Source organism: Amphiura filiformis, chromosome 15 (genome assembly GCF_039555335.1).
Source record: "Amphiura filiformis chromosome 15, Afil_fr2py, whole genome shotgun sequence".
Classification (NCBI taxonomy): Eukaryota; Metazoa; Echinodermata; class Ophiuroidea; order Amphilepidida; family Amphiuridae; genus Amphiura; species Amphiura filiformis.
In genome coordinates this window covers 30,256,022-30,268,841 of record NC_092642.1, presented here as the reverse complement: position 1 = coordinate 30,268,841, position 12,820 = coordinate 30,256,022, and the positions used below count along the sequence as shown (strand labels likewise).

The following is a 12,820-nucleotide window of genomic DNA, read 5'->3' as shown; positions in this document are numbered from 1 at the left end:
GGGATTTGTTTTAAAGCAGTCGCTTTCAAAACATGGATATGCTCAAGATTGCAAAAAAAATTATTTAAAAATATATATATGGGATTTGTTCACCTTGTCTATAACGCTTTTCATCTCAAAACATTTTCAAGCATATGAAGTTCACCAATATCAAACTAATGATGTTTACAGGAATACATGAAAACCAGATATCATATCAGGTTTCATCTTCTAAAGAAGTAATAAATAAATCCAAACAGATAACTGTGTATTTCAATTACATTCGATTGGGAAGGAAGAAACATGGTTTATCCAGAACAATGAAGATTCACCTGCCATGTCCTTAAAATGTTTAAGAAGTAAGCAAACTGATTGTAGATTATCATAATATGGCAGTATGGCGACTGACATTTTTGCGGACGCCTGGTCAGCTACAGAGTCAAAACTACATGAAGAACCATATCAAATAAAATCAAAATAACCAGTTTACACTGTATACAAATGATTTTGTCACTGGGCCCATACTATTTGAGAACGTTCAAAAAGCAATTCCTCTAACATAATACGATTATTATTGTTATTTTGCTGAATTCACTAAATTTGATTTGACGAAAATGTGACGATTGTACCATACGCAAACTGTCATTAGAAAAATGCTTATAACGCATTTAGTTACTCGTTTTGTGGTGAGGTAAAAATAAATGCACTCGACTGTCTGGACTTGTATAGTATGTGTCTGATGAGGATATAATTAAAAGGGCATTTCGTGATCCACAACCTCATCCCCCCACTTTTCTCAAAAAAAAGTTGAGATTTTTACATCACTGGAAACCTCTGGCTACATAATATTTATGTACAAAATATTTCTTGCAGATTAATTCGTTTAGCAAAGATATCGTGAAATTTGAATTTCGTTCTGGTGCACCAGAACGAAATTACAACGCATTGTCTATGGAGCAGTGTAATACACATAATCATGCATAACTCGCGAACGCAAAATCGGAATCAACTGAAATTTTGGGAATAGGTTTTTTCGTGAATATCTAATGAAAAATGACATAAATAGAGGATGCTAGGATCACGAAATACTCCTTTAAAACTTAAAAAACCTTTTTATCGTTGCTTTAATATATATACAGTCAGCATGGTTATTGTCCTGACCTCGTAATAATATTCACGGTTCAACGGATTAAGTTGCTATGCATTGCAAAATACTCACGAATAATCGAACACTATTTACTTCCTCATACCTATTTTATTTGTCACTTTATGTCATTGGAGCAGTTTACAAAATGGACTCGTTGAATTGAATATGTGTTACAGAGTGCTGTACTACTACTAGGCTATGTAGAGCAATTATATTAATGGGTAATTAATTGAAGCAGGACATGGCGATATCATTATTAGCAACACTCTTTATTATTGCAAAATGTGTTCAAATGCCTTGTGCACTTCAGCTTGTTGAACCTCTTGAGGATGTAAACGTTACTGTTGGAGCACAAGCAACATTTCGGTGTCAAGTCAAAGGGGTGTTGCATGAACCCATAGTTTGGTTTGTTCGCGTGAAAACACTATCGACGTTTTGCTCCGTAGATGCCAATCCTTCTCGTGTTGTGACAAACCTACCATGTAACGGTGACATATTTGGTAGATTCATAGGTGTTACGATTGAAGATAGCTACGATGATGCGACAGCGGAACATCGCTATTCGCTTCAAATTCCTGATGTTAATGTTAGTGACAGTGACTTTGATTTTGCTCTTTTATATCATAATGGAGCAAGCAGGACAGTTATAGCTGATTGGGTAAACCTTATAGTACACGATTCAATGTTTCTGACAACGCCTGTGATACAGACTACAACATTACTTCCCACAAAAATAGAAGACAGTAGCGAAGTCAGTGCTTCAGTAATTGGCGGTGGCATTGGAGCTGGACTTTTAATATTGACAATAATTGTGGTCATTATTGCAGTTGTCGTTTACAAAAGACGATGCTACGAACATCGTCCTAAGAAACAGACTAGGACAAATGGGAACACGATTGTGCCTTCTGAAGGGGCAACCATATCATCAGGAGCTATTAATAATGGATTTCTTCATGCGCAACCTGACGTTAGTTCTTCAAAGTCATGTAATATTTCCAAAGAAATACCAGTATATGCATTGCCAAACAAACAAAAGTCTACCCAAGACGAAGCACCTACATATGCCTTGCCGAACAAGCGAAAATCAGCTGCACCAAAATTGGCAACGAAACCAGATAATAAGACGACAACTGCGGATCATGAAATACCAACGTATGCACTGCCCAATAAAAAGAAATCAGTAACTGTAGAAGATGACATGGACACGTATGCGAACCAAAGTGCCATACAAAATGGACAAGGCCGCGGGTTAACACATAATGTGAAGTATGAAGATGAAGATGATAAGTCAATATATTATTCACAAGTTCCTATTCCAAACACTGAGGAGGAGTCGGAAATGGAAGATATGGGTTTAGCGTACTCGATGGTCAATATAAAGAAAGAGGGAGGTGGACCGAAAGCTAGAAATGAGGAAGGATTGAATTACGCTGATGTTGATCTCTCTGAAGCATCTGCGAGAGGCGTTGGTATTTCTAACAATGATCAAAGTGAGGATACCGCCTTTGCATATTCCGAAGTGAATTTCTAGACAACAAGACAGGATAATAATTATAATTATGATACAGTCCGATCGCGGGTTTCCCAATTCCATTGGTGTCAATTTGACCTGGTTTTACCTGAACACTGCTGAAAGTTAAGGTATTAGTTGTAAGTAATACAGGGTGTCCCTGAAATTGCTCTACCGTCGGAAGCTTTAATTTTGAGTATTTTATTGCTTGAACCAAGCAAAACAGCTATCATAATATCTTTTTAATTTTGACAATTGAACAATTGAAAATGACACCCCATTTTAAATCCATTCCACGGAGTCACACATATTCAAATAATCATTTGACAATAATATGACATACACGCCTCATGTATGTCGTACTCAGTGTTTGGCACTACAGATACAGATCATCGCGCCCTATTCGATTCCGTTCCACGGATTCAAATAGAAATCAAGAACGAAACGGGTCAATGTTCAAAATTCGGAGAGTATAATTTTATGCAAGATCTTTTGTTATGCAAATGCATGAAGTATTCGATCCTGAATGCTTCAGGCATTACAATACCCAAGAATTTTAAAAAGTTTCCGAAGGTAGTGTAGTACAGTTCTTTCAGGGACACCCTGTACTTTGATGGAACAATGCTTTTAACGCTTCATTGTTATCATCTCGCCTCTAGCGCGTTCATGTAAATCGTTATAATCAGTATAATTCATTTTAATCTTGATAATCAGTATATTTAAAATTGACATCATTTCACAAAGTCAGCAAGGTCTCAAAAAAATAACTAAGCCCCCTTGAATAATAGCCATTATTCAAAAAGGAGCTATTGTATTACAAATCTGTAAAATGCATTGGAAGTAGAATTTATTTCTGTGCATTTTGACACCTCAAGTTTCAAATCTTGGGTTACATTGATTTAAATGTACGCTGTGACGTCAATATTTACTCAATTGCTACAAATGAGGTGTCAAAATGTGCAGAAATAAATCCTGCTTCCAACGCATTTTACAGATTTGTAATACAATCACCCGTTTTTGAATAATGGTCATTATTTAAGGGGGGTTAGTTACTTTTTTGAGATGTTTACAAGGTGAATGTACAGTTCTAAAAGATTTTTAATCCGTCCAATGAGTGATCAATAAGCAACTGTAAAAACTACATAATATTGACTGTCTTGAAGTGCAAATTGTCCTTTTGGATGAATCTGAAAAGTTCAGTTGTAATTGAAAAAACAATTATTTGGAAATATCATACGATTTACATATAATCAATGGTTTCCCAGCAAACGTTTACGTTTTAAACAGGTTATAATTTGGGTTTTGGTTTTGGTAAAAACGTTTTAATAACATTAAATGTCCGAGGTATACGAAGGTCTTGTATGAAAACGATTTTTAAAATGTTGTCAAAATTAAAGTTATTGTAAAATATTTTTTGCAAACATTTTTTGCAAATTATTTTGTTAAATAGCATTATGTAAGAATATTTTGCAGCTTGGTGAAGTTTTATGTTATGAATGAATGAATGAATGAATGAATGAATGAATCTTTATTTCCATAATAAAAAACAACAAAATACAAAGAAATTCAACATCGAAAAAATAAAATAAAACAAGACAATTATGGAGGAGATGATCGAAAGGCCAATAAGGCCAGCATTGACCATCCCCTTACAGAACTAAATTAATACAACAACAAACAAACAGAGTATATTAAGCCTATCACACAAGAACAAAAACGGGGCTCCAAGAACTAGTTATTGAATCTTATGCCACGTTTTATACCCTATATAACCCGACATTTAAACCTTTTCTGGCGATCTTTTCTAGCTTTTTGCGAATAATGTCGAAAACGTATTTCACCGTGGGGCTTTCATTATTTATTTATATATTTACGGTAAATTAATGAATCTGAGAATAATCTGTTTTAAATAAAGCCAAATTTACGTCAATTTATAGAATCTGTTGCTTGCAATAAGTAAACTATTAAAACGTGCGAAAATATTTTACTTCCTAAGTTATACTTTGATCTCATTTTTCCATATTTAATCAAGAATTTCTATTTTGTATCGTAATCACGAAGTGTCGAATATTTTCTTAATGTTGAGCATGAACAGAGCTGGATAATCACTGCATTCTTTTTTCTTTTTGCGGTTTCTCTCCTCTTTCTTCATCATCATCTTCTTCTTGAATGTAAAATATGTTTAACATTTTATCGTAATTGAAACAGTTGTTACAGTAGTAATTCTGTTTTGTTTGAGATGTCTTATTTGTATCTTAATCTAGAAATGTCGAATATTCTCTAAATGCTGGGCATAAACAAAGCTTCTCCGCCTCCTCCATTATCATCTTGCTTGATATAAACTCTTGTTTAGCTTATATTATACACACACTAGCCAAAAGTAGAAAAACAAGAATTCGGCAAACTGTAAGTTGAACATTCATGTCTTGTCTATTTTACGTACATTTGTACTGGATGGCAATGTACTTTGCATAAAATAAGCAGGATTTAAGAAATACGTAAGATTAGGCCAACGAATGGGATGGAAGGTGTCACTTGTGGTGTGTGCGCGTATTCCAAAGCTTACAGTGGCGGAATAATGGAAATCCATTTGAACGTAGAGACGAAGAAACATTAGGAGACTATTCTGTTAGGCCTAATCCATAAAATGTCAAGATGTCAAGAACATTGGTATCTATACGCAATGTGAAATCGGCAGGATGTTGGATTGATGTTCAGCTTAGAGTTTCTGAATTAATTTTTTTCAGCGTTGCTGCAATACTTTTGGCCAGTGTGTGTAGTTTTGAGACAGTTGGTAATTCTCTTCGGTCTGATTTTAAAATGGATCTTTTCCTTCAAATCTGCTATGTTCGAAACTTACAGTTTATATTATTATATATCCAGCTGATGATTTGAATATTAATATCAGATTAAATACTGTAAATCATCACTCTCATGATTATTGTACTCTTTACAATGCACTCAGTAGTATCGGTGTACCAATTTGATGTGGCACTAAAGTTGTAGTTGATTATCTATTCATATTGTTATGTATCTTTATCAAAAACCGTCAAATATTCTCGTCATGCTGTGCATGTACAGAGCTGGACAAATATATTGCATTGATTTTTCAAGTGCTTTACTAAAATTATATTATTCTACTGGAAAGAATACTAAGGCATAATATTTATATTCGACTGCTGAACTTCAAAGTTAATGTACTTTGCAATGTTTTTGCAATCATTATATAATTGTATTATAATATTATTCTGCTGGAAAGAATATAATATTTTATACAAAGCGGGTGTTCATAAATACTTTGGTGGGGGTTGGAAAATATGCTTATAGGGGGATAAAAAAAATGGGTCCTAAAAGGTACGGGGTAAAATGTACGACAAGGCATGCACATTCCAAATGAATGTTAGGTATTCAATTGTGTATTCTCATAATTTAAGTCAATTAAATTTGTGCACATTATATTTGGATGTAACACTGTAACTCCAATGAGTAATTACTCCAAAAGGTCATTTATAGCAAATGAGTTAATAACATTTTTTTTTCTCTCTTTTAGGACATGAAGGGGGGGTCAAAAATACTTTAGACCATAAAAAGGAGATAACAAAATCCACCCTATACTAGGGGGTCTAAAAATTTTGATGTCGGAGGTTCCAACTCCCTCCCCCAAGTATTTATGAACACTCCCACCCAAATTGCTGAACTTCAAAGTAAATATATATTATGCAAATATTATTCTGCTGGAAAGAGTAATATTTATATTGTTTTATATTAAACTGCTGAACTTCAAAGTTAATGTACTTTGTAATATTTTGTAATCATTTGCTTCGTCTCCTTTACTTTTTTAATTGTTTAGACAAAGATAAGAACGTGCGTTTATCATGTTTGAGTTTTATTTGAGATTTTGCATATTTTACTTCAAGTTGAAACAAAATAAAGAGGTTAATCATCATGACAATGTCACCAAACTGCAGCATGATCTGATTGCTTGCTATATTTATACGAATATGGAAATACCCAACGTTCGAAATAAGTCCTATCGCAAAATTCGCTTGTGCGATACAAAAGATGTGCGTAAAATTGCGATACCACATTGTACTAACTTTGCGTGTTGATTGTCTGAGACTGTACTTTAAATTGCGTTGCGTCAGATGAAATTGCACCACAACTTTCAAAATGGGATGCAAAAGTGCACCCCAAGATAAAAAGAAATAAGACTGGCAATACCCATTAAGAACTTCATCTTACTGAATTATAATCTTCAAAACAGATATAAAACAAAAAAGAAACAACAGCCAAATCATTAACAACCCGCGTAAAGGACACGTTACTTTTTTATGTGGTGTGGAATAAGGTACCACTAAACAAAGTGGAACACAATATTGGCCACACCTACGTAAATGTTAATGTTCTTTGTATCAGTATGACTCATCAAGCGATGCTTAAATGATTTTGAACAACAATAATAATAATAACAATTTTTTATTTATTTTATCACTGTTGGGAAATTTTACAGGACTGCAATCCGATAAACCTTACCACCCGTCTTCTATTCCAATACTCACATACTAACATAACAACAATTTTAACATAACTGGAAAACTTAACGTTAAACTTGAAAATATAAAAATGGTGTTTGTCATTTTGGCCTGCATTTTGGATTCTGCTAAGTCACGTGAAAAATGGCAGATGTTAAAAATAGACGAACACTATAATTGAAGACCAAATTAGAAAGACTAGATTGCGTATGACGTTCTGTCAACCAGGCCAAAAATGCCGTACTGCGCAGGTCAGCAACCAATCACGCCACGCCTTAGCCCTGACATCAGACGCAAACTAGTCTTTTTAATTCAGTCTTCTATAAATCATTGATATTCACGATTTATTCGTTATTCGTGATACATATTTGTTTAAATAAATAAAATAAATAAATGTTGTTTGATTTAACGTGAGCTTCAGCTAGGCATGACCTAATTATCAGCACACTTCAACAATTATTCCGCTGCCGTTAGGATATATCAGAATCATTTCCGCTTCACCAAGTCCGCAACTGATGCGCAGGTACTCTCAGCGACTTAGATTGTGATAACCCCCAGCAGCTCCCCCATTTTACACCTGGGTGGAGTGAAGCAATTGGAAATTAAACTACGCAACACACTGGCTGTGGTGGGGCTCGAACCCGTAACCTTTCGATTATGAAGCTCGCGCCCTAAACATTGGGCCACCGTGCTTCCCTATTATTATTGGGATGTTTCAAGAATAGTTTATAAATATTAGAAATTAGCAATTCTTACTAGCAAATCTATAGTTTGTTGATACATCTTTTGTTATAGTTTCATTAAAAAAATACCTGCAAACTTGAAACTACGAAAACTCATGTCACCAAAAATAGATTAGCTGGTATGAATTGCTGCAAATAAGTATATGAACAATCCAGATTAACCTAATACAAGATAAATATCAATTATTTTCAAGGAATATTGACTATACAGAGAAAGGGTGGACGCTTTTTGTCCACTGTGTATAATATCAGGCATTGTTGTTTATTTAATGCATGAGGTCTCGCCACGACCTTAACTTCACAAATGCGTTTCATTTGGCTTGAGAAACACAATAGATTCAAAACTTGCATTCCGTCACACTTAATTGTTGAAGCTTACCTTGTACCTGTTTGCAGAAATGATGCCTTCCCATCACACATTTCGCAAATATTCAGGCTATCAGGTAAACTTCGCTTGATGTGAAACGTGTGGCGGCGACAGGAATATTTCGGGCGGGTGGAGAGGCAAAGTGCATTTTAGGGGGGTGCAAAATCAAACAATTTTACGCACAATTACAGCAAAAAGTAGAAATGTTCGTCATTTTGAGTTTCTTTTGGGGAAAACGTGGGTGGGGAAAGAGTTCTGACTGGAGTTGCCCCCGGTGCCCCCACTAAACGTTTGTTTTTCGTAACGAATTCGAACCACGCCGTGGCGTAGCGTGAGTCAATTGATGGGGGAACACCGAGCTTGATTTGGGGAACCGGCCGTGTTTCGGCAATTTTGGACGCGATTTATTGACGCTATAACACTGCAGATTTCCACGCCATACAAATGACAGTGAATCTTATAATAATTATTCAAACTGGTTAATTGTCGAAATGCATGATGGGATTGGATCCATCGTTCTTGCCATTATTACTCATAATGTCTATTTTTACCTCTTTTCAATATTGACAGGTTGACGTTTGTTGTGGGCTACGTTTTCTACTACTTGCAAGTGTTTGTTTCCAAACTTTTTTTCTTACAGAAAAAAGGTGAAATATTAAGCTTAGATAACAGGTAAGACCGTGACTAAAAAGCAACAACACTAAAATAATTCTTCTCAGTGGTTTCCTTTAGGGCCCCTATGTAAAAAAAAGGCATTTCTTTATAGCAAATTGTAAAATTGTAAATTTTGCATTTAAAAAAACCGCAAGGACAGCAACATAATGATTTTGAGAATTAGGATGATTAGGATTAGTTTGGAACAATGATGAATTACTTATGATATACTTATGAAATGAAACATTATGAACTATACTGAAACCCGGGGGGCACTCCAACTTTGGAGGTGACGCGTATGTAGGGCTGTTAAGACCCCCTTTTTCAGCATCGCTGTCACCCAAAGACCCCATATTTTTTTGCGAACACATGCTCTGTCACCCAAAGACCCCCTATTTTTTTCATTTGATCTGTCACCCAAAGACCCTTACAAGTTCAATTTGAACAGCAATTTTCATTTATCACTGATTTTGTGACTTATTTTTAAAAAACAAAGAAATTTGAAGCCATTTAGAACTAGAAATTCGATTTTCGAGGTTTCTGTGGCGCTGTTTCGGCTCTCACCCAAAGATTCCATTTAAAAAAAAAGGTCATGTTCTCACCCAATGCCCCCATATTTTTTACATTTTGCTCTCACCCAATGCCAAAAATCATGCTCTCACCCAATGACCCCATATTTTTCACATTTTGCTCTCACCGAATGCCCCTTAGTGCGAAAGTGCCAGCCCTACACCTATATCCATTTCATATTGAAGTGCCCCCCCCTGGGACTGAAACATGTTAAATTATTTATACACGAATTTTAATTCAACATATTCCGCTTGTATCATGACTACTACCAAAAAGGAATCTTTTTGTCCCGTATTTCGCTGTCCTTTTTTTCTCTACTCCTTTTGGTCTACGCATTTAGCAATGTTTAATAATTCATTATAAATTTCCCAGATCATTTCAAATCCAGAAACTTGAAGCATGCATGAGACAGAGTAATGAAAGTGTAAAGAGCATTGGAGTATTCCAGAAAGTAAATGTGCACCCCTTATAGACAAGTAAATTTTCATTACAAAATATCTGCACTTCCTGAAAATAACTAGAATTCCAGTTGCCAATGTTTCTGGAAAAAAGCTTGGAAATGCAATAAAAAAATCACGGATTGTCCGAAATGAACTCTCAAATTCAGGATTTCCGAATTTGAACTATCTTTCTTTTGGATGTTTTCGCCTTTGGCACTTTAAATTTCTGGTTTTCCATTAATCACAACTGAGTAAAAAGTCTGGAAATCCAAAGTCTATGGAATAACCCATTGTGCACATCGATATTATTTTCTTGATGAGTTTTTGCGCAAAGATCCAACATGTCTAACTTTTTTAGAAAAGAAAATTACCAAAAGACACACAATAACTCTCACAATAATATAATATTATTATTAAGATACAAAGATTAATGCTTTACAGGTCAGAGTTACCCATCTCTCTTTCGAAGCGACATGGGGCCACGCTCCTCCGTTCCGTGTATGATTTATAGACTGAGGTTCTATTTACCTTCCTAGCGTAAACCGGTACACATTTACATCTGGGTGAACGGTAAAGTTAAGCAAACGGGATTAAGTACCTTGCCCACAAGGATAAAACAATGGTCACGATGTGACTCGAACCCGCGACCCTATGATTATACGTGTCCGATGTTGCACTAAGCCACCGTGCTCCCACAAGACCTCATTCTGGGCTGCATCCATACCCCTTTTTATAGGCAAAATACGCCCAATGACGAGTGGCACCATAGCCACTCAGCAGAAGAGTCAGTTAAAATGAAAGCCTTATTTCTGTATTCCCGCATACTGACAAATACATGCAGATGACTACCAAACGTCTCTGAGTGGGCTATAACCTGTTTTAAAAGTGTCTTACGTGATTTGCTGAGCGCGGGTGAACCCCAGGGTGAGCAACCAATGCAATAACGGATTGCACAGCAAAAGCTAGCAAAAGAGATTTTCCATTCCATCTTTAGCCATGGAATGCACTCCCGTCTCACATCATTCCAGATCATCACGAGTCAGCTTCAAAAAGGAGGTTAGCAACTATCTAGGCACTAACCCGTCAGATTTATCGTATCAGCTGTTAATACCTTGATATGTCTTGACAATTAAGCAAAAACGAAATGTTTATAATATGTGACTGGACACCACGAATCAGCCGTAAAGTCCCCGGTCAATATTGTTTTATTTCGTGTGTAGAAAATAGATATCATAAGCTTTAAAATGGTATATCATTTGACTTCAAACGATATCCAGAAGCGGGGTTATGGTTTGTTGAACTCTGTTCCTTCAACAAAATTGTACCTTTTTTCGGTTCTACATGTGTCTCTTTTGTCACATTTCTGGTAAGAAATATCAAACAGTCATAATTGGCGGTCATTTCAAATCATCCCCAAGTCAACGAGGTTCAGAAATGTCCTCTCATGGTTAATTGTTGGTTATAAATACATAGACAAAATACAATGCTTTGTTATCCACCACTTGAAAAGGATTTAGCCAAAGCAAACAAAGACAAGAACTATTTAAGGATTCTATAGAAATATGTAGAAGCGTATTATCCTCTTCAGCAATATGATTATTGATTGGTTTAAACAGTGTTTCATGAGATACTTGTCGCACCGAATTGAGATACCTATATGAATACGACCTTCATGCACATTTTACACTGTAACTCAGAATACAAATTGTGTCCGGTCACATATGTAGTGTTCGTCGGTAGGAGAAACGACAAAGATGTACTTTGTGTAAATGATAGTATTTAGTTGTCTTCTTTAATACTTAGGACTATATTAACTTTATTTTGATACAGACGTGTCTTCCACGTATCAACATTTTTGCTGTTCTTTCTCAATGTGACCATTGGTTTAGTCTCATGCCTAATGCGTATCATCAAAGCCTTGATATTTGGGTTACTTTACATTGGACGCATGGATAGATGTATTCTTATGAGAGGCTGGGAACTCTGGGATACTGGTAAGTGGTAAAATGCCCTCATCGTTTTATCTATATATTTTCAGTCAAATCAGTATGTATATATTTCTTGAAAAATGATGGCGTGAATACTGTAATTGTAATTAAAGGATACTGAAAATTAGATTTTTCCTTTATGTAAATCTGAATATAATTGGTCAACACTTCATGAACTGGATTATACGGATTTAGGTTTATTCTGTAATATTATTTCCTGTCCTGACAATAGACTAAATTAAAAAACAAAAACCCAAAATAAACCAATATTTTAAGCTACTAGTATGTACCTAAAGTTTCCGAAATGAACGACCCATTGAATGCATGTTTCTGAAAATACTACCTTTCTCAGACATGTCAGACAGACATCCGAATGCCCGGCATAATTCAAACATTTTTTGCTTGTCAAATCCATTAATCTGAGTACTCACGACTTTCTTAGCTTTCACCATCAGGGTAATGGCTTAATCACAAGTGACTTGGTCCATTGCTTTTCCAGCAAAATGTCTTGTTGACATTTCCCGTAAATGACGATGTTTTTGTTTTTAGCAGTGATTTGTATACGTGATCGAGAGAAACCAGACCTTCAACCCGGTTGATTGCTTTGGCCTCTTTTTGCGAATGTATATAGCTTCCCTTATTCTTATAGAGAATGCATTTGAGTCCTTGTCGAGGATTGTTGTCACGCCCATTCTATGATGTCATTTTCTTGAACGATGTGGTCAGTATAAATGGCTGAGTTGTGTTGTTCTTATTGATTCTTTTCTGGAATTGCTCTCGTGAACTTTCTTTTTAAATTATGTTCTTGGAGCGTTGTCCCGAACTGTCTTCCAGTCTCCCCTTATTGCAACCTTTACAATAATATTGTACACATACAAGGTCACTGCTCT

General features: G+C 35.5%; 1 protein-coding gene across 1 annotated transcript in view; it reads left to right on the top strand.

Moving 5' to 3' along the window:
* The window catches only part of LOC140171502 (stimulated by retinoic acid gene 6 protein-like), an 84,597-nt gene that overhangs the window by 65,573 nt on the left and 6,204 nt on the right, over positions 1-12,820 (top strand). The window contains exons 2-3 of the mRNA XM_072194772.1: positions 8,849-8,950; positions 11,773-11,936. Coding sequence (XP_072050873.1) covers positions 8,849-8,950; positions 11,773-11,936 — 266 coding nt within the window. The remainder of the gene's footprint in view (positions 1-8,848; positions 8,951-11,772; positions 11,937-12,820) is intronic.